General features: G+C 53.2%; 1 protein-coding gene across 3 annotated transcripts in view; it reads left to right on the top strand.

Moving 5' to 3' along the window:
- Positions 1-23,340, top strand: part of WDR90 (WD repeat domain 90) — a 38,081-nt gene that overhangs the window by 920 nt on the left and 13,821 nt on the right. For 2 of the 3 annotated variants that reach the window (XM_064726106.1, XM_064726108.1), the window contains exons 2-27: positions 566-657; positions 745-921; positions 1,192-1,309; positions 1,875-2,045; positions 3,204-3,327; positions 3,649-3,716; positions 3,811-3,917; positions 5,335-5,556; positions 6,217-6,285; positions 7,679-7,789; positions 7,866-8,011; positions 8,861-8,918; positions 10,109-10,227; positions 10,695-10,850; positions 12,468-12,595; positions 14,271-14,387; positions 15,258-15,493; positions 16,904-17,043; positions 17,547-17,677; positions 19,298-19,428; positions 19,794-19,955; positions 20,232-20,360; positions 20,855-20,988; positions 21,069-21,106; positions 21,489-21,608; positions 22,016-22,195. In XM_064726106.1, the coding sequence (XP_064582176.1) occupies positions 566-657; positions 745-921; positions 1,192-1,309; positions 1,875-2,045; positions 3,204-3,327; positions 3,649-3,716; positions 3,811-3,917; positions 5,335-5,556; positions 6,217-6,285; positions 7,679-7,789; positions 7,866-8,011; positions 8,861-8,918; positions 10,109-10,227; positions 10,695-10,850; positions 12,468-12,595; positions 14,271-14,387; positions 15,258-15,493; positions 16,904-17,043; positions 17,547-17,677; positions 19,298-19,428; positions 19,794-19,955; positions 20,232-20,360; positions 20,855-20,988; positions 21,069-21,106; positions 21,489-21,608; positions 22,016-22,195 (3,384 nt within the window). Of the gene's footprint in view, positions 1-430; positions 658-744; positions 922-1,191; positions 1,310-1,874; positions 2,046-3,203; positions 3,328-3,648; positions 3,717-3,810; positions 3,918-5,334; positions 5,557-6,216; positions 6,286-7,678; positions 7,790-7,865; positions 8,012-8,860; positions 8,919-10,108; positions 10,228-10,694; positions 10,851-12,467; positions 12,596-14,270; positions 14,388-15,257; positions 15,494-16,903; positions 17,044-17,546; positions 17,678-19,297; positions 19,429-19,793; positions 19,956-20,231; positions 20,361-20,854; positions 20,989-21,068; positions 21,107-21,488; positions 21,609-22,015; positions 22,196-23,340 lie in introns of those variants that run through there. The other variant, XM_064726107.1, reaches the window with a different exon arrangement.

Raw genomic sequence — 23,340 nt, 5'->3', positions numbered from 1 at the left:
TCCTCCCTGGGGCTGGGGGCTCGGGGCACTGTCACTGGGCAGGGGGTACTGGGGGGGGCACAGGGGCGTTGCTGGTTCTGGGGGCTGCATCGTCACTGGGCATGGGGACTCTGGACATGGAGGTAACGGGGTGCCATCAGGGCTGGGGAGGCTTGGAACGTGCAGATACTGGGCTGTCACCGGGGGTGGGGAGAATGGGGAGCATGGGATTCCAGGAGCAGGTCTGTAACCGTGCTGGGGGCACAGGGACAGCGCCGGGGTGGCAGGGTCAGGACTGGATATCATTGGGGCTGGAGGAGCTCAGGGCTTAGAGGTTCCTGAGGCTGGAGGAGAGGAGTAATGGGGTTCTCAGCAGGACTCTGGGGCTTGGGGGTGTCACCAGGGCTGGGGGGAACTGGGGTAAAGAGATAATGAGGGTATCTCCAGGCTTGCTTCATGAGATTGACACAGGCTGGGGAGACTCAGGACATACAGACAGTGGGGTGCTAATGGGGCAGGGAACCTGGGGGCATACAGGGGGCAGTGGGGCTTGGGGTTCCATCCCCCGTGACCCCGGTGCTGGCAGCCTGGCAGCGTCCCTACCTGAACATCTTCAAGCACTTCCGTGTGGAGGAGTGGAAGCGCTCCGCCAAGGAGGGGGACGTGGCCGCCCTCACGGTAACAGGGCCACCATGGGGTGGGGCGGGGGGCACTGCCAGGGCTGGGCAGTGCTGACCCACCCCCGTCCTTCCCTGCCTTCCAAAGGACACGAGGATGAAGGGAACAATCTACCGGATCCGAGGCTCCAACCCAGCCAGCAGCTACCTGCAGCTGCCCCGGGCAGGGACGCAGTCCCTGGGGCTCACAGGGCGCTACCTCTACCTGCTCTTCAGGCCCCTGCCCCGCAAGCACTTCCTCGTGCACCTGGATGTCACCACCGAGGTCCGTGACACGGGGTGACCTCTTACACTGCCATCATTGATTGAAGCCCTGGGGGTGGCACTGGTGGGCTTGGGGGCTGCAGGATGTGGCTGCTCTTTGCTGCTGGTGGGTCACTTCGGGCTGGAGGTGGCTTCCATCCTGGTGGCATCTCTGCCGGGGCCAGGGGATGTGGAGGGGACAGGAGACAGGGCCACATGCCTCCTCCTCTGCAGCACTTCCCTGCCGAAGCCACCAGGGTGACTAAAGCTCCGTGTGTGTGTCTCTGTCCAGGAAAACCAGGTGGTTCGCATCTCCTTCTCCAACCTCTTCAAGGAATTCAAATCCTCCTCCACCTGGCTCCAGTTCCCCTTCGTCTGCGGGGCAGCCAGCGAGGGCACGGCCCGGCGGGGTGAGGAGCTGGGGCTGGGCTGGCACCCCACCACCAGAACTAATTGTTAGAGAGTAAATTGAGCTCTCAAGGTGGCTCGATGCGTTTGAAGAGAAGCTGTGGCTGCCTCATCCCTGGGATGGCCCAAGGCCAGGTTGGATGGGGCATGGAGCAACCTGGGCATGGAAGGTGTGCCTGCCCATGGCAGGGGATGGAATGAGATGGGTTTAAAGGGTGTCCCTCCCAACACAAACCATTCCAGGATTTTATGATAACAGTGGTGGGCCTGAGCAGGAGCCCCTCTGCAGCCAGGTCAGAGCTGTAGCTCCTGGTTGGGCTGTCCCCCATCCCTGTTCTCCCAAACAGGGGGGTGTAGTGTCAGGCCAGGCATGAGCCCATGGAGGTGGTGGGATGCCTGTCTGTCCTTCCCCATCCCTGAGCCTACAAGACATGTTTTCCCACTTGGCACAGGCCTGGGGGGAATCTTGCCTGGTAAATACTTCATTCTGAGCCCTGTGACCCCTGTGTCTCCTGTCCAGCAAGGTCCCTGTCTGCAGCCTCTTTCCCACGATCCCTCTCATCCCAGGTGTGCCCGGAGCAGCCCCGGGTGACGCGCGCTGGACGTGCCTGGTGCTGGACCTGCCCTCCATCCTGGCCCTGTACCTGGCCCGCAGCTACAGCCACCTCAGGGGGGTCAAACTCTGCTGCAACCTGCTCGTGAAGAACCTCTGCACCAGCGACCTGCTCTTCGAGCCAGGTGAGGAGCCCAGAGCCTGGGCTGGCCTCTGCTGCCTGCTGAGACTGCAGCCCAGCCTGGGGGGAGACCATGGGGGCTCAGAGCTGAGTTTGCAGCCCTGGCAGAGCCCTTGTGCTCTATGATGTGAACAGAAAAGGCAAAACACTTGGTACAATGTTAAGTTTGGGACACTTCCAAGCCCCATCCAGCCTGACCTTGGGCACTGCCAGGGATCCAGGGGCAGCCACAGCTGCTCTGGGCACCCTGTGCCAGGGCCTGCCCACCCTGCCAGGGAACAATTCCTTCCCAGAATCCCATCCATCCCTGCCCTCTGGTAGTTTGAAGCCATTTCCCTTTGTCCTGTTCCTCCAGGCCCTTGTCCAAAGTCCTTCTCCAGCTCTCTTGGAGCCCCTTTAGGCACTGGAAGGAAATCTGGAAGGGAATACAGTCTCCCAAACTCTGGAGGAAAGTGTCCTCTCATTTTCCAGCTGTAAAAGTGAATGAAAAGAGCAAAGTTAAATATCTTTCTAAGGTTAGAAATTTTTTCAGGGGTGAAAATGAAAGGTATCATCAAGCTTTACTTTTGCAAGACTTGTGCTTTTATCTGTTGGAAGAGCCTGTGCTTTTTTTGTGTCAGAAATCTTCCAACCTGCTTTTTTTATCCATCTGCTCAGTGTGGCAGAGGTACTTTGGTCAAATCCTTTGTTTTCTCTCTTTCCTTTTTCGTGCTGGAATTCTGTCTGAACTGCCTGGCCTGCTGGGAAGCATCAGTGAGGAAGAAGTTATAGGGGCTGCTTTGAAATTCCTGAAACTTACTGTACCTTTCTTGAAACCTTTTCTGTTTCACTTTCCTAAATTTAAAAATTCATGGAGGAAATAAGAAAATGGGCAATGAGCTTTAAGAGAAATCATATGAAACTGCTGAATCAGTGAAATGACATGATTCTTGAGCCTGGGGGTTTATAACTGAAACCCAAGGGTTTGTGCTCTGGGTTCTTTGGAGGTTCAGAGTTGCAGGAATACAGGAACCCACCTGTGAAATGTGAGTTTGTTGCAAACCTCAGGCTTGTGCTCTTTGTTGCTCTGGTGGGAAAGGGTGTGTGCCTGTATCCCTCAGGGATTTCAAGCTCCCTGGGCTTGGGGAGCTCAGTGTGTGTGTGTGTGTCCCTGTCCTGCCAGGTGTGACACTGGCCAGGGCCCGCCTGGGTGACCTGTCCTGCCGTGGGGTGGCTCCCATGCCCCGGGAATTGGCCTTCCCTGTGCCCAAGGGGCAGAAGTGGCACGACCTCTATGACTACATCAGGTATGGCTGCTCCCACCCCTCTGCAGCTCCCAGAGCTCCCCGTGCCCCTGGGAGGGGCAGGATGGGCAGTGCCATTTTGGGAATGACAGATCAGGTGAACCTGGGCTGGGTTTTGATGCCCCCACCTCCAGCATTTAGGTGTTGGTTACAAAGACACCCTTAGTGCCATCTGCCTTTGGTACCCCTGTGAGGGCCATGAGGAACAAGGGGAGGGTTCTTTGACAGCAAAGAGGCCTCTGTGTCAGGCTGAGGTGCCAGGTGATAGTGCCAGGTGCCAATGCATATCCCAGTGACACAGTGCCTTCCTCTGCTTCTGCTCAGGTTCCCATCTGAGGGGGCTAAGCTGCTGCACAACTCCATCCAGAAGAGCTTCCCACATCCTGTGGCAGGTGGGAATGCTGGGGACGGCAGCCAAGGCTGTGCCAGCCCAGCTGGGTGCCCTGGGTTTCCAAAAGAGCTCCACCTGCTCCTTGTGTTGTCCAGGTGACCAAGTCCTGCAGGAGCCTGGCCACCCACCGACCCAGCTGGTGACACGCTCCAGAGCAGCCTGTGACCTGCCCCCTGTCCAGCAGATGAGCAGTCCCAAAGCTGTAAGTGCACCATGGAGGAGGCTGCAGCTCCTTCCTTCCTGCTTCCCATGGAGCTTTTCCCTGTGTCTTAATTTAAGAGATAGAAGCTGCTTGTTGTCATTGGCAGCTGCTCCAGGCACGGTCTGGTGACCACAGCCCTGCAGTGACTGCCTGGGGGTGCAGTGTTGTGCAGCACAGACAGGAGATGTGCCAAGTACCTTGGGATCTCCAGACATCCATCTTCCCTGTCTCTGTGCAGGCAGCAGATCCGTGTGGCTTCAAGTTATAGATAAGGCAGTGAGGTGTGGAGACCAAGGAATGTGAGCAGTGCCCTGAGGGAGCAGAGCAGGGTGTGGAGCTGGCATTGCTGGGGCTGCAGGCATTGCTGGGGCTGCAGGCAGCTGCCCTCAGCTTGCTTTCCCCTTCCCTGTGACCGTGTTCACAGGGGTTTTCAGATGAGGGAAGAGATGAGGATCTGACTCCATGTTTCAGAAGGCTGATTTATTATTTTATGATATATATTACATTAAAACTATACTAAAAGAATAGAAGAAAAGGTTTCATCAGAAGGCTGGCTAAGAATAGAATAGCAAAGAATGATAACAAAGGTTTGTGGCTCGGCTCTCTGTCTGAGCCAGCTGACTGTGATTGGCCATTAATTACAAACATCCAACATGGGCCAATCACAGATGCACCTGTTGCATTCCACAGCAGCAGATAATCAATGTTTACATTTTGTTCCTGAGGACTTTCAGCTTCTCGGGAGGAAAAATCTTAAGGAAAGGATTTTTCATAAAAGTTTTCTGTGACACTTCCCCACTGGGGTGATGTGGGATCTGGGGTCCAGGCTGGCTCACCAGTGTGGTGGGGGGTGTTGGGGAGCCATCCTCATGCTGTAGAGAGGGAGAAACAGGAGCACAACCTCTCTTATTAGAGGGTGTCCAAAGGATGGCTGTGAGGGTGGTGAAGGGTCTAGAGGGGAAGGGTTAAGAGGTACAGCAGTCACTTGGTTTGATCAGATGGAGAAAAAGAGACTGAGGGCAGACCTTGTCAGGGGCTGCAGCTCTGATCTCTGCTCCCTGTGACAGGGACAGGACCCAGGGAATGGCTGGAGCTGTGTCAGGGCAGGTTTTAATGGATATTAGATAAAGGTTCTTCCCCCAGACGGTGGTTGGGCACTGTGCAGTCTCCTCAGGGCAGTGGCCCAAACCTGCCAGAGCTCCAGGAGCATTTGGACAAGGCTCTGGTTTGCTGTCAGGAGGAGATGAACTGTGCACAGACAGTGCTGGGGGTGTAAGGAGAGGGCTGGTTAACAACCTGGCCCAGCCAGGTACCCACAGGGCTGCTCTCCCTCCAGAATTTTTCCTCCTTGCCCCTGGGCAGGTGGAGGGCCCTGGGAGGAGAGCTGAGCTCTGTCTGAGGCTTTGCTCTTTCTCAGGTGCCACGTCGGTGTCCTGTGGTCACAAAAAGCATCCCTGAGGTTCACCTGGCAGTGCCAGGGCCTGGGGGAGCTGTGCCTGCTGCAGACCCCGTGCTGGAGGAGAAGCTGCACAGCGCAGGGGACACGAGGCAGCCGCTGCCACTCAGTGCTGGTGGCATCCATGTCTATGCTCATCAGAGGAGGGGACAGACAGCCCGAGCTGTCCCGGGCTCACAGGAGGTGTGTGAAGTTCTGGAGGGTCACAAGGTGCCTTTGGGGTTTTCCTTTGGGGCATTTCCCTTTATTTCTACTGAAAGGAGAGTGGGACCACAATGTTCATGCTGGGGTTTCAGTTAAACTCATGGAGTCCCAAAGATGCAGAGGAGCAGTTCTTGCCACTAGCACTCTCCCTGCCTTGGCAGAGGGACCCTGTGCTCAAATGTGCTGACCTTAAGCCCAGGTTTGCCCTGGTGTGTACAGGAGGGCTCTGGCCCTTTTGCCATCCCACAGGTGAGCCCCAGCCTGCAGGACAGCCCTGGAGGTGTCCAAGGCCAGCTTGGACAGGGCTTGGAGCAGCCTGGGCTGGTGGAAGGTGTCCCTGTCCATGGCCAGGGGGACTTTAAGGTCCCTTCCAGCCCAAACCAGTGTGGGATTGTCACAGTGGCCCCAGGGCATCACTGGGGCTGGATGGCAGAACTGCTCAACTCAGAAACTCCAGCTCTTCCTGCTGCCAGCTCTGACTCTGCCACATTAAATGCTTTCAAGTTGTTCCCTCTGACAGGAGCAACCCAAAGCTGCCTCTGTGCTTCAGAGAGCCAAGCTCTGGGGCAGGGGTGCCCATGGAGGGAGGACCCCAGCCTGGCTCTGGGCATGATGGTGCTGTCTGGTTTTCTTTTCCAGGGGCTTGTGCCAGATCCCATCCTGAAGCTGAGAACAATAATTGGCTTTGGAGGCTGCAGCACCAAATGGGTCAGTGGCTTGGGTGATCTGGGGAGTTGATCTGTCACTGTGTAGCCAGGATATGGATGTTTTGGAGGTGTGAAATGCAGCTGAGTGTGGCACTGCTTGATGTGGAAAATGATCCCAAAGTGGGTGAGCCTGAGTGTCTGTGACAACTGCTCTGCTGTTAGGATGGTGAATTAAAAATTATGGGGCCCATTAGACACAATTATAGGATGGAAAAGCCCTCTAAGGACATCAGTTCCAGCTGGTTTTCCCAGGAATCCCTGGCCTTCCACTGACCCATGTCCTCAAGTGCCATATCCACATGTCTTTTAAATCCCTCCAGGGATGGGGACTCCACCACTGCCCTGGGCAGCTGTGCCAGTGCTTGACCATCCTTCCAATGAAGAAATTTTCTCATGATCAAATCTAAACCTCCCCTGGCAAAACTTGAGGCTGTTTCCTCCCTTCTTCCCTGGGAGCAGAGCCTGACCCTCACCCAGCTGCCCCCTCCTGTCAGAGGGTTGTGGAGACCCAGAAGGTCAAGCTGAGGTCCACCAGCTGCCTCTCATCAGATTTGTTCTCCAGACCCTTCACTAGATTACACTTCTTTTTAACACATTAAAACTGGTGCTGCTTTGTTGGAGGCTGGAAAGGAAGGGCTTGTTTGGATTGTTTCTGTGGCACACTGGGCCTTGCCTGTGGTCTGTGTTAACATAAAAGAGGGGTTAGTTTGGTTCAGTCATTTCAAGGTTCTGCTAGCAATGTAATTTTCCTTGGATCTGCTGTTCAATGGTACGGAAGGGACCTTAAAGCCCATCCCATTCCATCCCCTGCCATGGGCAGGGCCACCTGCCACGAGCCCAGGTTGTTCCACACCCTGTCCAACCCAGCCTTGGACACTGCCAGGGCTGGGGAGAGCTGTGCCTGGGCTGTGGGGCGGTTCTGGAGCTGTGACCTCATATATGGTCTCTTCCAGCTGGGTCTCATAAGCTTTTGGAGATTTATTTCACACCCAGGATAGCTCAGCTACCTGAGAAGACATAAAATCAGCAGGATGGCTTCTGTGGTAGTGTTGGAAACAGAAAAGTTTTTAGAAAAGGCAAAATAACCAAGCTCTTTACTGAGAAAAACTGAGCCAGGTGCAAGAGGTCCTTGCCCCGGTAAAACACCTCACAAAAGGAATTAGTTCCTTTGTTGTCTTCTTTTTCTAGTAAATTGTTCAGGGGGGACTTTTTGGCTCCTGCCCAGTTGGATATCCTTAAGTTTCACGTGCAGTCCCCCAGGTCCTGTGAGGTGTCTTTACCCAATCGAGGAGAGAAACTTCTGGGCTTTTTTCCTTTTTAAGGAGACAGAGGACAGTTTAGTCACTCCCTCAAGGGGGCACATTCCCACAGTGTCCTGTGTGTCGGGTCTGCAGGCCCTGTGGACGCGGGACAGCACGGCCGTGGTGTACCCCTGCCACGCCGTCATCGTGGCCCTGCTCCTCCAGACTGGCGAGCAGAGGTTCTTCCTTGGCCACACAGACAAGGTGAGTGACACCCCCTGCTCCATCCCTGTCCTGTCCCATGGGCTCTCTGTGCTCCCCTGTGGCCGTGTCCCCGCAGGTGGCAGCGCTGGCCCTCAGCGGCAGCGGCTCCGTGCTGGCCTCGGCGCAGGCCGGGCCCCGCGGCCTCGGCCGCCTCTGGGACTTCCCCACAGGAACCTGCCTGAGCCTCTTCAAAACCCACCTGCACGGCCTGGTGTCCCTCAGGTGGGTGCTCAGCAGTGCAGCACAGCAGCTGTTCCTGGCATGGATGTAGGATTGATGGGGGTAGCACAGTCGGGACAGATGGAGAGCAGAGATCTCTGCAGCCAGGTCAGGAACTTGGGGTTCATTGCAAAGGGCCTGGGGCAGGGCCCTGCTGGGAGCTGCCAAACACAGCTCAGAGCAGGCTGAGAGAAGAGAGGGGCAGAGAGGATGGGAGGGTAAGAGAGTAAGAGGTAAGAGTAAGAGCTAAGACAGCAAAGTTCCTGTTACAATACAATAAATCATCTTCTGTGTTGAATATTCTAATTCTCACTAACCAATCTAGTACAAGATACAAATCCTACGGCATTTCCATACAGCCTATAAGAATCATTACATTACTATACTGTGTTACATTTTAAACCTGTAAACTCCTCTTTGGGCCCCTTCTGCCAAGCTGTAGGGTCTGCTCTGACCCTTGGGCCTGTCTGCAAGCAGAGGGTGTTGTTCCATCAAAAGGGGATTACCTTCAGCTGGCCACACCATTGTTTTCCAGTTGTTCAGTAACTGAGGGATCTCAAAGCTTGCTTTCATTTCAATCTCGCTTATAGTTTCCATATTCTCAAAATCTTTTGCCAGGCAATCATATTTATAAGGCTTTCCTGTTTCAACTTCCCCAACAATGAATTACAGCTGCCTGTGTTTGTCACTGAACCTGCTGGTGGCTGGCCTGGATGTGCTGCCACCTCTGTGCTGAGCTTATCCCTCAGCCCTTGCTGTCTCCCCATCCCCACTGCTTGTCCCCTTTCATGCCCGGTGAGGATGAACCCAGGGTACAAGGAGCTGTTTTTCACCAGGTCTCTCTTCCTGCAGCTTTTCCCACAGTGGAGCTGTTCTGTGTGGTGTGGGGAAGGACGTGCACAGCAAAACGGTGAGAGCTGACACAGGCTGGGAGGTTTCCCTGGGAGAGCTGTTCTCCTAAATTCTGTAGTTATTTTCCAGGCAAACCCCTGCTCTCAGCTTTCCTAGAAATGTTCTTGGGGGACATCCCTGTCTCATTAGCTGCCTGGAGAATACTTTCCCTCTGCCTGATGCTTGTGGGTGTTCCTCAGCTGCAAGTGAACAAATCCTTTTGGAAGCAGCTGGAGAGACATGCTGGGGTTGTGCTTTGGGGCTGTTCTATCCCTGGAATGGTCCCAGCTAGGAGCCAGGCAGGGTGATGGGGATTATATCGTTATTTTTATAGCATTTAGGGCAAGATGTGAGGTGAAATCTTCCAGCTCCAGGCATGACTGTGGGAAGGGATGCCAGGCACTGGAGCTGCCACCCAGCTTTGTAGCTGGGGATGACGCAGATCCCACGTGGAGCAGTCAAAAATAAACTTGTTCCATGGGACTGGGGGTTTTGTTTTGTCAGTGGAACTGTTTTTTATCCTTCAGTGACGACCATCAGCAATTAGCTGTGCCATCACTAAGTGAAGGAGAAGCCACACAGTGCTCTGTGTTTTTCCCAGCACGTGGCAGTGTTCTGTGATCTGTGTGGGAGCTGGGGAGGTGGGATCAGTGGGGGGAAAGCTGGGTGGGAGAATGGGGGTGCTGGGGGAGTATCTCCCCCAGGGTGATGCCTCAGCCCATGCCAGCCTCTGAGGTGCTGCTGGGTTTGGTTTTAACACGGTGCTGGAGTGCAGAGCATCCTCCTGCATTTCTGATTGCTCTGGGCAGAGGGTTTGACTCTTGCCCCTGGTGATGGGCACTGAGGGCACACAGAGCTGTCCTGAGCAGTGGACACGTGCTGCCTCCTGCTCCCCCAGCCCTGGGACTGCTCCTGTATCCCAGCAGGCAGAGTTCCCACTGCTCTGTGGATTTTCTCTCCAAGTCTGAGCCCTGTTGCCAGGCAGCCCTGGGATTTAGAACCTGTAATTATGGATTGCAGAAAAGGATATTGCCATGAAGCTTTGCAAAGCTGTTGGACTGTCCTAAACCCTCTGTGCAATGGGTTTTATTTCCCTGCTCCAGCTCTGTTATCAATACTTTGTGCCCAGCTCTGGAGCAGCTGTGGGATGAAAAGCTCTTGTGCTGCCAAGGTTTTGAGCAGCTCTCCCATCATATTTTTTTGTTTCAGATGGTGGTGGTGTGGAACACTGCTCAGGTGACCCATGGTGGAGGCGTGACTGTGCTGGCCAAAGCACACACAGATGTGGACATCCAAGCCATGAAGATTGCTTTCTTTGATGATACCAGGTAGTTTGCCAGGGAAATAAATTGAAAGTATTGATTCTTAGATATTGGGCAGGAATTGTTCCCTGTGAGGGTGGAGTGAGCCCTGACACAGGGTGCCCAGAGCAGCTGTGGCTGCCCCTGGTCCCTGGCAGTGCCCAAGGCCAGGCTGGACAGGGCTTGGGACAGCCTGGGACAATGGAAGGTGTCCCCATGGCAGGGTTGGAATGAGATGAGCTTTAAGGTCCCTTCACCCCAAACCCTTTTTATTTGATAACTCTGGCATGGCTGGCTGAGAATTGTGGTTCTGCAGCCATTGGTTGCCATTCCTGCTCTAAGTCCTTGCTGCCAGCAGCCCTTGGGACACTGCCCTGCCCTCGGGGGCCCGTGGAGCCCTGCCCTGGTGCTCAGGCCGGCCCTTGGCACACTGCCCTGCCCTCGGGGGCCCGTGGAGCCCTGCCCTGGTGCTCAGGCCCTGTCTCCCTGCACAGGATGGTGTCGTGTGGCCGGGACAACGTCAGGCTGTGGCGAGTGCGGAGCGGGGCCCTGCGCTCGTGTCCCGTCCCCCTGGGCGAGTACCACGCCCTGGAGTTCACCGACCTGGCCTTCGAGGAGGGGCCCCAGCAGGAGCCAGAGGACCGTGCACTGTAAGAGGCTGTGAGGGGCTGGGTGTGCCCTGTGAGGGGCTCTGTGTGTGTGTGTGTGTGCACCCTGTGAGGGGCTCTGTGTGTGTGTGTGCCCTGTGAGGGGCTCTGTGTGTGTGTGTGTGTGCCCTGTGAGGGGCTCTGTGTGTGTGTGTGCCTGTGAGGGCTGTGTGTGTGTGTGGCCCTGCGAGGGCTGTGTGTGTGTGTGCCCTGTGAGGCTGTGTGTGTGTGCCCTGCGAGGGGCTGTGTGTGTGTGTGCCTTGTGAGGGCTGTGTGTGTGTGTGTGTGTGTGTGTGCGCGCGCCCTGCGAGGGGCTGTGTGTGTGTGTGTGTGTGCCTGTGAGGGCTGTGTGTGTGCGCCCTGTGAGGGGCTCTGTGTGTGTGTGTGCGCCCTGTGAGGGCTCTGTGTGTGTGTGTGGCCTGCGAGGGCTGTGTGTGTGTGTGCCCTGCGAGGGGCTGTGTGGTGTGTGGCCTTGACTGAGGGGCCTGTGGTGTGTGTGCCCTGTGAGGGGCTGTGTGTGTGTGTGCCCTGTGAGGGGCTGTGTGTGTGTGTGTGTGCCCTGTGAGGGGCTCTGTGTGTGTGTGTGTGTGCCCTGTGAGGGGCTGTGTGTGTGTGTGTGTGTGCCCTGTGAGGGGCTCTGTGTGTGTGTGCCCTGTGAGGGGCTGTGTGTGTGTGCCCTGTGAGGGGCTGTGTGTGTGTGCCCTGTGAGGGGCTGTGTGTGTGTGTGTGCCCTGTGAGGGGCTCTGTGTGCCCTGTGAGGGGCTGTGTGTGTGTGTGTGTGTGTGCCCTGTGTGTGTGTGCCCTGTGAGGGGCTCTGTGTGCCCTGTGAGGGGCTGTGTGCATCCACCCCAACCAGGCCAGAACTCCAGTCAGGGTCCATAGGGTCTTGGTCTCTGTCTTTGTGATGGTTGTGAGGCAAATGAGGGAACCTTCAGACCATGAGGGAAACTTTAGATGTCTCTTACAGCCTGTCAGTGTCACCTGTCCCAGGCAGCCCAGAGGAGGGAGCTCTGCAGCTCTCCCTGTCAGCATTCTCCTTCCCCCTCCACCACAGCACTGTGCTGGGCTTCTCCCTCAAAATACAGCTGCCCTCTGGAGCTGGGAGAGGCTCTCCCCACTCACCACGTGTCACCTCCCAAAAGGGCTTTGGCTGCTCACAGAACAGCCTCTTTCCTCTTGCCATGCCGCTGTTGTGCCATATTTAGTGACTCTCTCCCCACCTGAAGCTCTCTGTTGGATTCCTGGGTCAGCGGGAGGAGCCTGGCACACATCCTCTTGCATGCAGACACACACTTTGTTGTTTTATTTTAATCATCAAAGCCAGACCTTTGTTGCCACCCCATGTTGTCCCACAAAGGCAGAGCTGTCAGCTCAGCCAGCCTGTGGCAGAGGGAGCCTCCTTTCTGGAGTTTATGGCAAGCTTTTAGCTCTTTTGCTAATTTCCATTCCAAAGGGTCAGGAAACTAAATAGGAAGCTCTGACTTCTTTGGAGGTGTGTGGAACACTTGGACACCTTGTTGACCTCTTATATTTCTTGTGAGCCAGAATTGCTGTACACAAACAAGGTAAACCAAGGTGGTTTCTTACTGAAAGCAAATCTCTCCTGGTTTTTTTCCACAGCTTTGTGTGCAGCAGGAGTGGCCACGTGCTGGAGGTGGACTGCAAGGACGTCTGTGTGCGGAGTGCACGGCGCCTGCTGCCTGCACAGCCCCAGGAGGACGGGCAGGAGCAGGCAGGGAACAGCTCAGGTGGGAGCAGGAGCAGGCAGGAAACAGGAACAGCTCAGGTGGGAGCAGGAACAGGCAGGGAACAGCTCAGGTGGGAGCAGGAACAGGCAGGGAACAGCTCAGGTGGGAGCAGGAGAAGGTAAGGAACAGCTCAGATGGAAACAGGAGCAACAGAGAGCAGGAGCAGCTCAGGTGGGAGCAGGCAGGGAAGAGTTCAGGGGGGAACAGGAACAAGCAGGAAATAATTCAGTTGGGAACAGGAGCAGGCAGAGAACAGGAACAGGCAAGGAGCAGCTCAGGTGGAAGCAGGAGCAGGGAGCAGGAGGAGGCAGGGAACACTCAGGTGGGAGCAGGAGCAGGCAGGGAGCAGGAGCAGGCAAGAAGCAGCTCAGGTGGGAGCAGGAGCAGGCAGGGAACAGCTCAGGTGGGAACAGGAGCAGCTCAGGTGGGAACAGGAGCAGCTCAGGTGGGAGCAGGAGCAGGCAGGGAGCAGGACCAACAACCAGTGACCACCTCCACCACCATGGGGGTCAGAAATCTGCTCAAACCAACCAGCTCTTTACCTACTGCTGAAGGATTATTTTGGGGTTGTTTAGATCATTGCTATTTGTCTCTTAAGGACTGCAAATAATCTTCCATAGTACAGCAAAGTATCGTTTTAAGAAAGATTTTAGCATTTTAAATGCTGATTGCACTTTCAGAGAAACACTACTTTTAGAAACATGAGACAAGGTCTTCATTTGCTGATGGGAGGCTTAATGGAGAGATGGAAAAAGAACTAAGATTAACGAAAAAGATGAATTTGGGGATTTTTTCATTATTCAGCTGCTGCAGAGCGTTCGGGGAATCTTTGTTGCTCTACATTAAGTAGACCAACTTTCAGCTCTTCCATTAACTTGAGCAGCAGGAAGAATTCACTTTGAAGTGTGATTGCTCTGATATCTTAAAACTTAGTGCATAGTTTGCTTTGGCAAATTGAGCTAATCAATCTATAATGTGGCCTTTGAGAGGCAAGCAACTGCAGTTCTCACTTCATGGGCATGAAAGGGCCCAGGAGGAGATGAAGCAAAGTCCTTGGTGCCTCTTGGTCTCAGTGCTGGCTCTGACTTACGGCTTTTAGACCTGAATTTAAGTTGGATATTGGGGAAAATTTCTTGACTGAAAGTGTGGTAAGGCTTTGGAACAAGCTGCCCATTCTGTCCCTGAAAATGTTCAAAAAGCCTGTGGTGGCACCTGAGTATGGCACCTGGGGACATGGGCTGGTAGGGGATAATGGTTGGGCTCAATGATGTTTTCCAGCCTTAATGATTCTATGAATCAAAAACTCCCAGTCTGTGGATCTGTATCTCCCTTCTGCAGAGAGGCTTTGGCACAGGGCAGTGAAAGGGTTTGTACCTCAGGCAGTTAATCTGGGATATCCTTTGCTATGGGATCCTGTTTGAGGCAAAAATATAGCAGAGGTAGGAATCTTCTGTGCCTGGGAAGGGTTTCACACTGGTAAATAGGTATTTGGAGCCCTGAGAAGGGCTGGCTGAGACCCTTCAGCCTGTTCTGCCTGTCTCTGTGGGGTTCCTGCACCCTCCTCAGGCTCAGCTGGGTGTGGGTGGGCTACCAGCCCCAGCTCTTGCATGGGCCCCTCTCAGGCTGAGTTTTCTTGTTTCACCTGTATAAGGAGCTGTTGTTTTTTGGTTTCCAGGCCCTGGGATTGCTATAAACAGTATCAGCATGTCCTCGAGCTTCTGTGCCACGGGATCAGAGGATGGCTACGTGAGGCTGTGGCTGCTGGACTTCTCAGCTGCTGTCCTGGAGGCAGGTGAGTAGAGGTGGGAGTGGAGCTTCTGAGCTGCACATGTCCTGCTGCAGATCCAGAGCTCCACTGCCACAGCTCCCACAGCAATCCTTGTGAGTCAGGGCTGTGTGACGTGTGCTGCCTCCAGGGCTCACTGCCTTGGAAGTCTTCAGTGGCAATTATTCATGTTTATTCTTGTAACTCATAGGAGAAAGGCAGGATCTCCTGGGAGAGAGCAGACTTTCCATCTTGATTTCTGTCCCCTTCTAGCCACAGCTCATCTGTCCATGAAAAATTAGGGGAGAAGTCGAGCAGTCCTTGATTGTTTTTGAAGCAATCACCATTACAGCAGAGCCCAGGGATGCTAGGAAGGGCAGAGACTAATCTCTAATCTGTCACAACTCACACCTGCAAGCATTCAGTCTTTGAGTCGTGGGCATTGCTTTCCTAAATGTGGGTCTGTGTCACAGACATGTTTTATGAAAAATCCTTTCCTTAAAATTTTTTCTCCTGAGAAGCTGAGAGGCCTCAGAAACAAAAAGTAAACATTGATTATCTGCTGCTGTGGAATGCATCTGTGATTGGTCTCATGTGGTTGTTTCTGATTAATGGCCAATCACAGTCAGCTGGCTCGGACTGTCTTGGTCAGTCACAAGCCTTTGTTATCATTCCTTTTCTATTCTTAGCCAGCCTTCTGATGAAATCCTTTCTTCTTTTAGTATAGTTTTAATATAATATATATAATAAAATAATAAATCAGCCTTCTGAAACATGGAGTCAACGTTCTCGTCTCTTCCCTCATCCTAAGACTCCTGCGAACACTGCCACAGTCCGTAGCTGTGTTCCAGCTGCTCCTTTCCCAGAGGATTTATTGACTCCTGTGTCTTTCCCCAGAGCATGAGGCTTCAGTGAGCTGTGTCTGCATCAGCCCAGATGGCCACAAAGTGCTGTCCACGACAGCTGCTGGGAGCCTGGGCTACCTGGACGTGCAGGCCCGGGACTACAGCACGCTGATGCGCTCCCACGGGGGCTCCGTGCTGGGCTTCTCCCTGCAGGGCAAGGGGGAGCACATGGCAACAGTGGCCCAGGACAGCACCATCCGAGTGTGGGACCTCGCCTCCAGGCAGCAGGTGGGTGACACAAGAGGCAGGTTGTTAGGAAGGATGGAAGTTTGACAAGGAAGTCTCACAGATTTGTGTATGCTTAGCAGAAAGATTTTTCAATGTAGGGTCTGATGGAGGGATAGAGATGGAAGCAAGTTTTGATATAGAAGAAGAGAATTACTGGATAACCAAGGAGGCAAAGAGTGTGTTAGTTAGAAAGGGTTTTTTATTACTTAGAGTAAAGGATAAACCCACCCCAAACAGAAGATGTTTTTACCAAGCAGAAAGAGAGCACAGGCAAACAAATCAGCAAAGCTGCAAGTAGAAAAAAGGTCTCAGAATTTTCCTCTGCAAGAAAACTGAAAAACAACTTCTAGTTTAAACTGTAATGTACTGACTTTTAGTGATTGGAGAACAGTAACACGAATATGGTAATTATAGCAGTTATGATAGGCTATAGATAAAAGTTAAGGTATAGATTGGTTCTGCTGTATTAAGATGCTCAGCAAAGAAAAGTCTATAATGCAATGTAACCAAAATCAAAGGGGCTCCAGGCCTGCCTGCAGCTGGAGCTGACAGCTGTGGGCACAGCTCTGTCACCCATGACCCTGGACTGCTGTAACCTCTTGGATGGAATAAACTGCATTTTAGAGAGCTGCCTGGAGTCCTGCATCTCTCATTTAGGCTCTTACAGGAGGTGATGTTTCAGGGTTATGAAGAGTCTCCCTGGTCTCTGTTTGGTGCAATTATCAAAGCCCCACAGTTCAGGAGCCCTCCCTGAAGCGTGAGGGGTACCGTGGGCAAGAGACCCTTTGGAAGTACAGGGTTCTGAGGTTGTGGAATTCACATTCTCTGCACCTGAGAGAAGCAGAGAAAAGCATGATCAAAACAATTCTTATCTCATTGGCTGCTCCTGTGTTGTGCCAAAGTAAAATACAATGTAGAATTGTTTACCCACAGTCATGGTGGTTTGTGTCCTTGGCCTATCAGAGCCAAGGGTGTGTGCAGACTGTTGGTCAGCAGACAGTCACAAAATTATAAGCAGTTGAGTTGAGTTAAATACTTGTATAAATTCAGTTTAATGTAATATAGTGTAATATAATAAAAAATAATATAGTATAATAAAGTAATTAATTAACCTTCTAATAAGATAAAGTCCTCCTCATCATTCCTCCCAGATGTCAGGCAAACATATCACCAATATGAGGTATTGTTGGACACAACTATTTCCCTTTCCTCCATCTTTTGAAGATTGCTTTTTAGCACAAACCATAACACCCAAGGGCTTTATCTGAGTGCCCAAAGACCCAGGACTTCATTGGGTCTTGGATCCATCTGGGCAGGAGCAGGGACATGCTTGTGGTGGAGATGTGAGGCTGATCAGTTCTTGGCTCCAGTCCTCTCCAGCTTCGCGCCTGTGGTGTCTCTTCCCTGCAGCTGTATGACTTCTCAGCTGCAGAGGAAACTCCCTGTACTGTGGCCTTCCACCCCTTCTGGAAGATGCTGGCCTGTGGCTTCGACAGCGGCGTGGTGAGGATCTTCAACCTGGCTGCCTCTGACCTCCTGCTGGAGCACAAGTGAGTGAAGTGGGAGCTCCAGGGATGCAGCTGGGTGTCCTGGTGATGAGACAGAGCCACAGTGACACTCCTGGAGCTCCACAAGCCTCAGGTCCCAGCTGGGTGGGCTTGGGGCAGATCTGCTGTGCCAAGGCTCTGGGTGCTGAAAGCCCAAGCTGTGAAAGCTATGAGGGCTTTCTTTGTGACTTCCCAGTGGACAGCAGTAGGAAAGAGCTGGGCAGGGAGCCTTGTGAGCCTCAGTGTGGGGTTTGGAGGATGCTCCAAGGGAAAAGGGAGCAGGTTCCATCCAGGCTGAAGCCCGCACTCACTGCTCGGGTTTGTGACAGCCAGAGTGTTGTTTGTCCTGGGCTGCTGCAGGGGTGAGCACAGCAGGGTCCTGCTCTGTTCCTGGTTAATTTATCCTCTTGGGTTCTTCACAGTGTTACACTCAACATCACCACTGTTCCCCCTGTCTGTGATTCCTTTTTCTCTTCCCTTTTTCCATGTTTTCTGCCCCCTCTCAGGCAGCACCGCACTGCAGTCACCGGGCTGACCTTCTCTCCAGATGGAAATTTGATGTTCAGCTCCTGCCTGCAGGGAACTCTGGCTCTGTACAGACTTGTGGCACAGAAAATCCAGGTTCTGAGAGTCCTGGGTAAGACCCTGGGGTTGGGATTGCCTTTCTTCTTTTTCTGTATTAGCACAGACATGCTGACACCAGAGCCAGCCCAAGCTCAGCCTGCTTGGAGTGATATTTCCCAATGAACCTTCTGAGCTTTGGCATTTCCCCCTGCTCTGGGCTTTGCTGAGGCACCTCCAGTCCTGGGGGCACTTCTGGGCCCCTCACAAGGCAGACACTGAGGGGCTGAAGTGTGTCCAGAGAGGGGAACAGAGCTGGGGAGGGGCTGGAGCACCAGGAGGGGCTGAGGGAGCTGGGAAGGGGCTCAGCCTGGAGCAAAGGAGGCTCAGGGGGGACCTTGTGGCTCTGCACAGCTCCTGACAGGAGGGGACAGCTGGGTAAGGGTTGGGCTCTGCACCCAGGGAACAGGGACAGGACAAAATGGCCTCAAATTGTGCCAGGGGAGGTTTAGATTTGATCATGGGAAAATTTCTTCATGGGAAGGGTGGTCAGGCACTGGCACAGCTGCCCAGGGCAGTGGTGGAGTCCCCATCCCTGCAAGGATTTAAAAGATGTGGATGTGGCACCTGGGGACATGTTTTAGTGGACTTGATGACCTTAGAAGGCATTCCCAGCCTCAATAATTCTGTGATTTCTGTTTATACCTTCTGTGTGAGCAAAGCCCAGTGACTGCCAGCCTTTCCCTACCTGTTCAAACCCTCTCATCCTGCTGCTCTGATGATTTCATTAATGTGCTGGGGTCACAGAGATTTATTCATGCCCAAGCCCTGACTCTTTCCATTCTGTACATGTGCAATTTAATTTGTTTGAAGTGGATTGTTGCCCTAATCCTGCCTGCAGCAGAGCTGCTCTGTGCTGGTGAATGGAGCTGGTGGAGAGCTGGAGGCAGGGCAGGGGCAAGGCAGTTTGGAAAAATTAGTGTCACATTTAATGTACACTTTGGAAATGAGTTGTGACAGCACAAGCTTGGGCAGGGAAAGGGAACTCTGATTTTTATACAGTGTAATACTGCACAAAGAGGAGGAACCTGCCTCAGGAGGTGTGCAGGAGAAGGAACAGGGATTGGAGGAATCAGGAAATTAATCTAAAATAAACCAGGTTTGGTGTCAGTGCTGCAGCTGGACCTTCACGTGGTGCCTCTGCTCTGAAACTGTGTTTGCTGCCTGGTCACGTTCCAGGGACAGAGCAGTGGAATTATGGTCATGGAATAAATACAGAGAATTGCTGTAATTTCTGTGATTTTCAGACCTCTGGGTCTCTCTGCCCTGTGGACTGACATCAGTGTGGTGGTGGTGAGCACCGACCTCATTCTGCTCTGGGTTCAGACACCCAGGCTGCAGCTGGGATCTCACAGCGCTCCTCATCACAGCCTCTTGTAACACTAAAAAATAAGCCCTGAAATCAATTTTATTCCTTTGACTTTGTTCTGCTCTCCTTGAAAACACTGCATGTTCACTCAGGCAACAAGCTGTGCGTCTCAACCTTGTTTTTGAGGTGCTTCACTGCACATTCTGGGTGTGTAAATAAAATTTGCAGCATCTCCTAGAGCACAGGTTGCTTTTTTCTCGAGCTGCTGCTGAGCAGCACCATCAGAGTGGGCTTTGCTGCTCTTCACTGCCTTGCTGTGTCCCCCAGGCAATGTGGTGGCCCGGGATGGTGGCAGTGGCGTGGACACCCTGGTGCTCAGTGGGGACAGTCGCCTGCTGGCCTTCGTGGGGCCCTCCAAGTACGTGGTGACAGTGATGGAGGCCTGCTCACTCGATGAGGTACCCAGCAGAGTGCCCTCACTCTGGGGACAGGGCTGTCCCCTGGGAACCCCCAGGCAGCAGCCAGGGAGGTGGATCAGGGCAGGCAGTGAGCTCCCTGCTTTCCCTTCTGTGAGACAGAAATAGCACATTCAAGGTTTCTTCTCCTCTGCCTTCGTTCTCTGCTTGAAAGATAATTTGGGGTGTGCTGTGGAGGCTGTCAGCTCTCACCTCTCTCTTGACCTGCTCTCCTGGGCATTGTCTGGACCTGCAGCCCCTTGTTAAGTGGAAGGGAAGGGTCCAGGGGCTCCATAGCTTTGTGTTAGGAGTATGGGATCAATGCTGAGGCTCCTGCAGTGGTTTTTCAGTGGCTCTTTGTTCCACAGCTGCTGAGAGTGGACATCAGCATCCTGGACCTGCACAGCACCATCCTGGACTCTGCAGTGAAGGTCTGCTTTGGTCCTGTGCCTCAGGGAGAGCTCCTGGTATCCACTTCTTCCAATAAAATCCTTGTGCTTGATGCAAGAACCGGGCGGCTGGTGCGAGAGGTAGGACACTGAAATTCATCCCCCAGGTCTCCTATGGGGGCTGGGCACTTCTTGTTTCTCTGGGAGGTTAAATGAAAGAAAAACTCCTCCTGCAGCTCACAGGCTTCAAAGAAACACAAGTGAGAAGCCTGCAGCTGTCCCAGTGTGCTGGTGCTCAGGGTGAGCCTGAGCTTGTCCTTGTTTTCCACACTGTCACACTGCTGTTCTGTTGTTTAAGTGTAAAGAAGGATATGAACCAGCTCAGCTAAGGCTGCTGGTGCCATTTCTTGTCCTCAGGTGTCTCCTGTGCACAAGCTGAGCTGTTCCTCCTTGGCACTGAGCAAGGATGGCCAGTACCTGCTGACTGCTGGTGACAAGGTCATCAAGGTGTGGGACTACAGGATGCGCTTCACCATCAACTTCCAGGTACTGCCCACCCGGGGGGAAAGGGATGGTGCTGCATTGTGAGTCCCCAGGGAAGAGAGCAGCAAATGGGCTCTGTGTGACCTGGCCCAGTGTCCCCAGTCCCAGTTTGCCCAGCAGAGAAACGCAGCCCCAATCCCACACTGTGCCCAGCAGTGGGCACAGGCTGGGGCTGCCAGAGCACCCCAGTGAGAGGTGCAAAGGACAGAGGTAGGTATAGCTCTGTGTTAGGGACAGAGAGAGAAAATGGAGAGGAAAATGGTTCAGAGGCAGGATAAGACTTTGGACTCTTCAGCTTTTCTTCCTTCCCCAAGTGAGTGTGCTGGAGGTCGGCCCTGGGTTGATCAGCCCACATGTGTGAGAACTGTAGGTGTGATAGATCCTCTTCTGGACCTTCTGCTGAGGCCTGTAGACCCTGGCTGGGCAGGACAGGGAGTGGAGAACCCCATCCTGACAGGACAGGTGGTGATGGGGATTCAAGGCCTGCTCTCTCCCAGGTGTTCATCGGGCACTCTGAGCCCGTGCACCAGGTCGCCTTCACCCCAGACCAGGAGCACATCATCAGCATTGGGGATGCCATCTTCCTCTGGGATTTCCTGGCTCCACCTCCAGTCAAGTCATCCCCAGGCAGGTAATGGTGCTGGCAGTGCCTGTGTGTGTCCCCTGTCCCTGCCCCTTCCCTGTGTGACTCCACTCTCCTCCCCTTCCCAGGGCTCATTCCCCCATGTCCGCTCTGCTGCTGGGCTCAGGTGAGTTTGCCTTTTCCTATGAGTTGTGCTGGCAGCTTTTCCAGAGGGATTTGGGGGGATGTTCCTTCCCTGAGGGGGTCATGTAGTGGGGGGCAAACCAGCTAATTAGCCTTGAGGGACAATCTCAAATTAATTGGCAGCACCTCTCAGTCTGCCTAGGTGGGGATGTTCTCAGCAGAGCCACTCTGGACTTTCTGGTAGATTTTCAGCTTTTGCCTTCTGTCTTTCTTTGCCTCCATCTCCTCTGGCTTCTTTCTCTCTCTGTCCCTCTCTTTCTTAAAACACAGAGAAGTGGTTTCTATGGAAGCTGAGGTGTCACCATGCAGAAGGATGAGAGGAGCATGGGCTGAAGGAAGTGACACCAAGCCCTTTTCTTTCCCAGACAGCAGCTCTGAGAAGCCCAAGGATGGCTCTGAGGCCCCTCGGCAGACAGTGCCTCTTCCACTGCTGTCCTCCCCACCGTGTCTGGATATCAGCTCTGGCCACCCAGCAGGGTTTCAAAGTAAGGAAAGGGGAAAATTAACCTTGTTTTAGGAAAAACTTGCTTATTTCAGCAGCATCCTTGGAGCCATCCCTACCTGTGACCCCTTCTGGCAGACCAGTCTGCAATTCCTTCCCCTAAGCTGGGCTTAACTGGAGTTCAGCACCCCTTTATCCTCAGCTCTCCTGCACACACTGAGGTGCTGGCACAGCCTCTCTGACTGTGCTAAACACCTTGTTGGTCATTCCTGTAGGAATTACCTGCTTTGCCCTCCACCCTAACAGCTGAGCTGTTCCACAGAGCAGGGGTCAGGCCCACGTGAAGTGGTCCTGAAGGACATGGGTGGCTCCATCTTCCCAAGGACATGGGTGGCTCCATCTTTCCAAGGACATGGGTAGCTCCATCTTCCCACTGATTTCTCTCCCCAGGTATTTCCTCTGAGTCGGACAGGGAGGAGGAAGCAGAACTGCCAGGCAGCAGCAGGAAGGTGGCAAATGAGCACAGAGATGCCTCAGTCATTGTGGTGGAATCAGATGGGAATGAGGAGCCTGTTGTGAGGCCCAGAGTGAGGCAGGAGGGCTCGAGGTCTCCTGAAAAACCAGCAAACGGTAAATCCAGGGATATTGTACAGAGCTGCAGGCCTGCATGGCAGCTTGGTCTATCCCCAAAAACCAAAGAAATGTCATTATTATTATTATTATGGAAGCAGAGAGACCCAGCCACATGCTCTGTGCTGTGAGGTGAAAGGCTGCAATGTGTTCCCAAAGAGTTTTCTCTTGGCCATGACCTTCCAAGGGCACTCAATATTGAGGGGGACTCACATTGATCCCTAAATCTGCTCGTTTTTCTGGCTCTTTCCCTGCTGCTGCTTCTGGGCACACCAGAAGCCTGCCTTCAGCCTGGAGCCAGTATCATCTCTGAGTGGCACATCCCATTAAATCCAGCTGCAATTAAAGCTCCCAATGGCTCTATTAATAGCTGCACAGCCTGGGAGCTGCAGTGGTGTGTGGCAGCCTGCCAGGAGCAGGCAGCTGCCAGTGCTCAGTCCCTGCAGGACTTGTTGGAAAGCCTCAGGATAAAACTGCCCCCAGTGCTGCAGCTGTGGGGCTCCTGGTTCCACAGGGATCCCAGAGCACAAGGTGTGGCTGTCCTTAGGCTGCTTGCAGTGTGGTAGTGTGGGAAATTTAGGATTCTTGGATACCTAATTAATATGATTAAGTAGAAGCTGTTTATTGTTTACATTAAGTGCTTATTTATAATATTCCAACTTTACTGATTACATATTTTTTGTTGGTGTTTTTGTTTGTCTGTGTGTTTTGTATGTACTTTTTAGAATATGTGATTGGTTATACTTTAGGTGGTTTACAGTTCTTTGTGGTCTTGGAATTCAGTTTTTTAGTTACTTCTTTCTTATTTTAATACAGTTTATATCTTAGTAACTTTGAATTTTAGAGAGCTTTGAGAAGATTCTGGTAAGAACAGTTACAAGTGAAATGGCTGGTGCACACTGTAGTCTAAATTGTTCAGATACATTGCTACAAGTGGGAAAGGAACTGAGAACTCCAGGGAATGGCTGGAGCAGAGTCAGGGAGGGTCAGGCTGGATATCAGGAATAGGTTCTTCCCCCAGAGGGTGCTGGGCATTGATTGAACAGGCTCCCCAGGGAGTGGGCATGGCTGCCAGAGCTCCAGGAACGCTGGGATGATGCTCTGAGGTGCAGGGTGGGATTGTTGGGGTGTCTGTGCAGGGCCAG

The sequence above is a fragment of the Zonotrichia leucophrys genome, chromosome 14, assembly GCF_028769735.1.
Source record: "Zonotrichia leucophrys gambelii isolate GWCS_2022_RI chromosome 14, RI_Zleu_2.0, whole genome shotgun sequence".
NCBI lineage: Eukaryota > Metazoa > Chordata > Aves > Passeriformes > Passerellidae > Zonotrichia > Zonotrichia leucophrys.
Note: the sequence above shows the minus strand (reverse complement) of the source record. Positions and strands in the feature narration are given on the sequence as shown.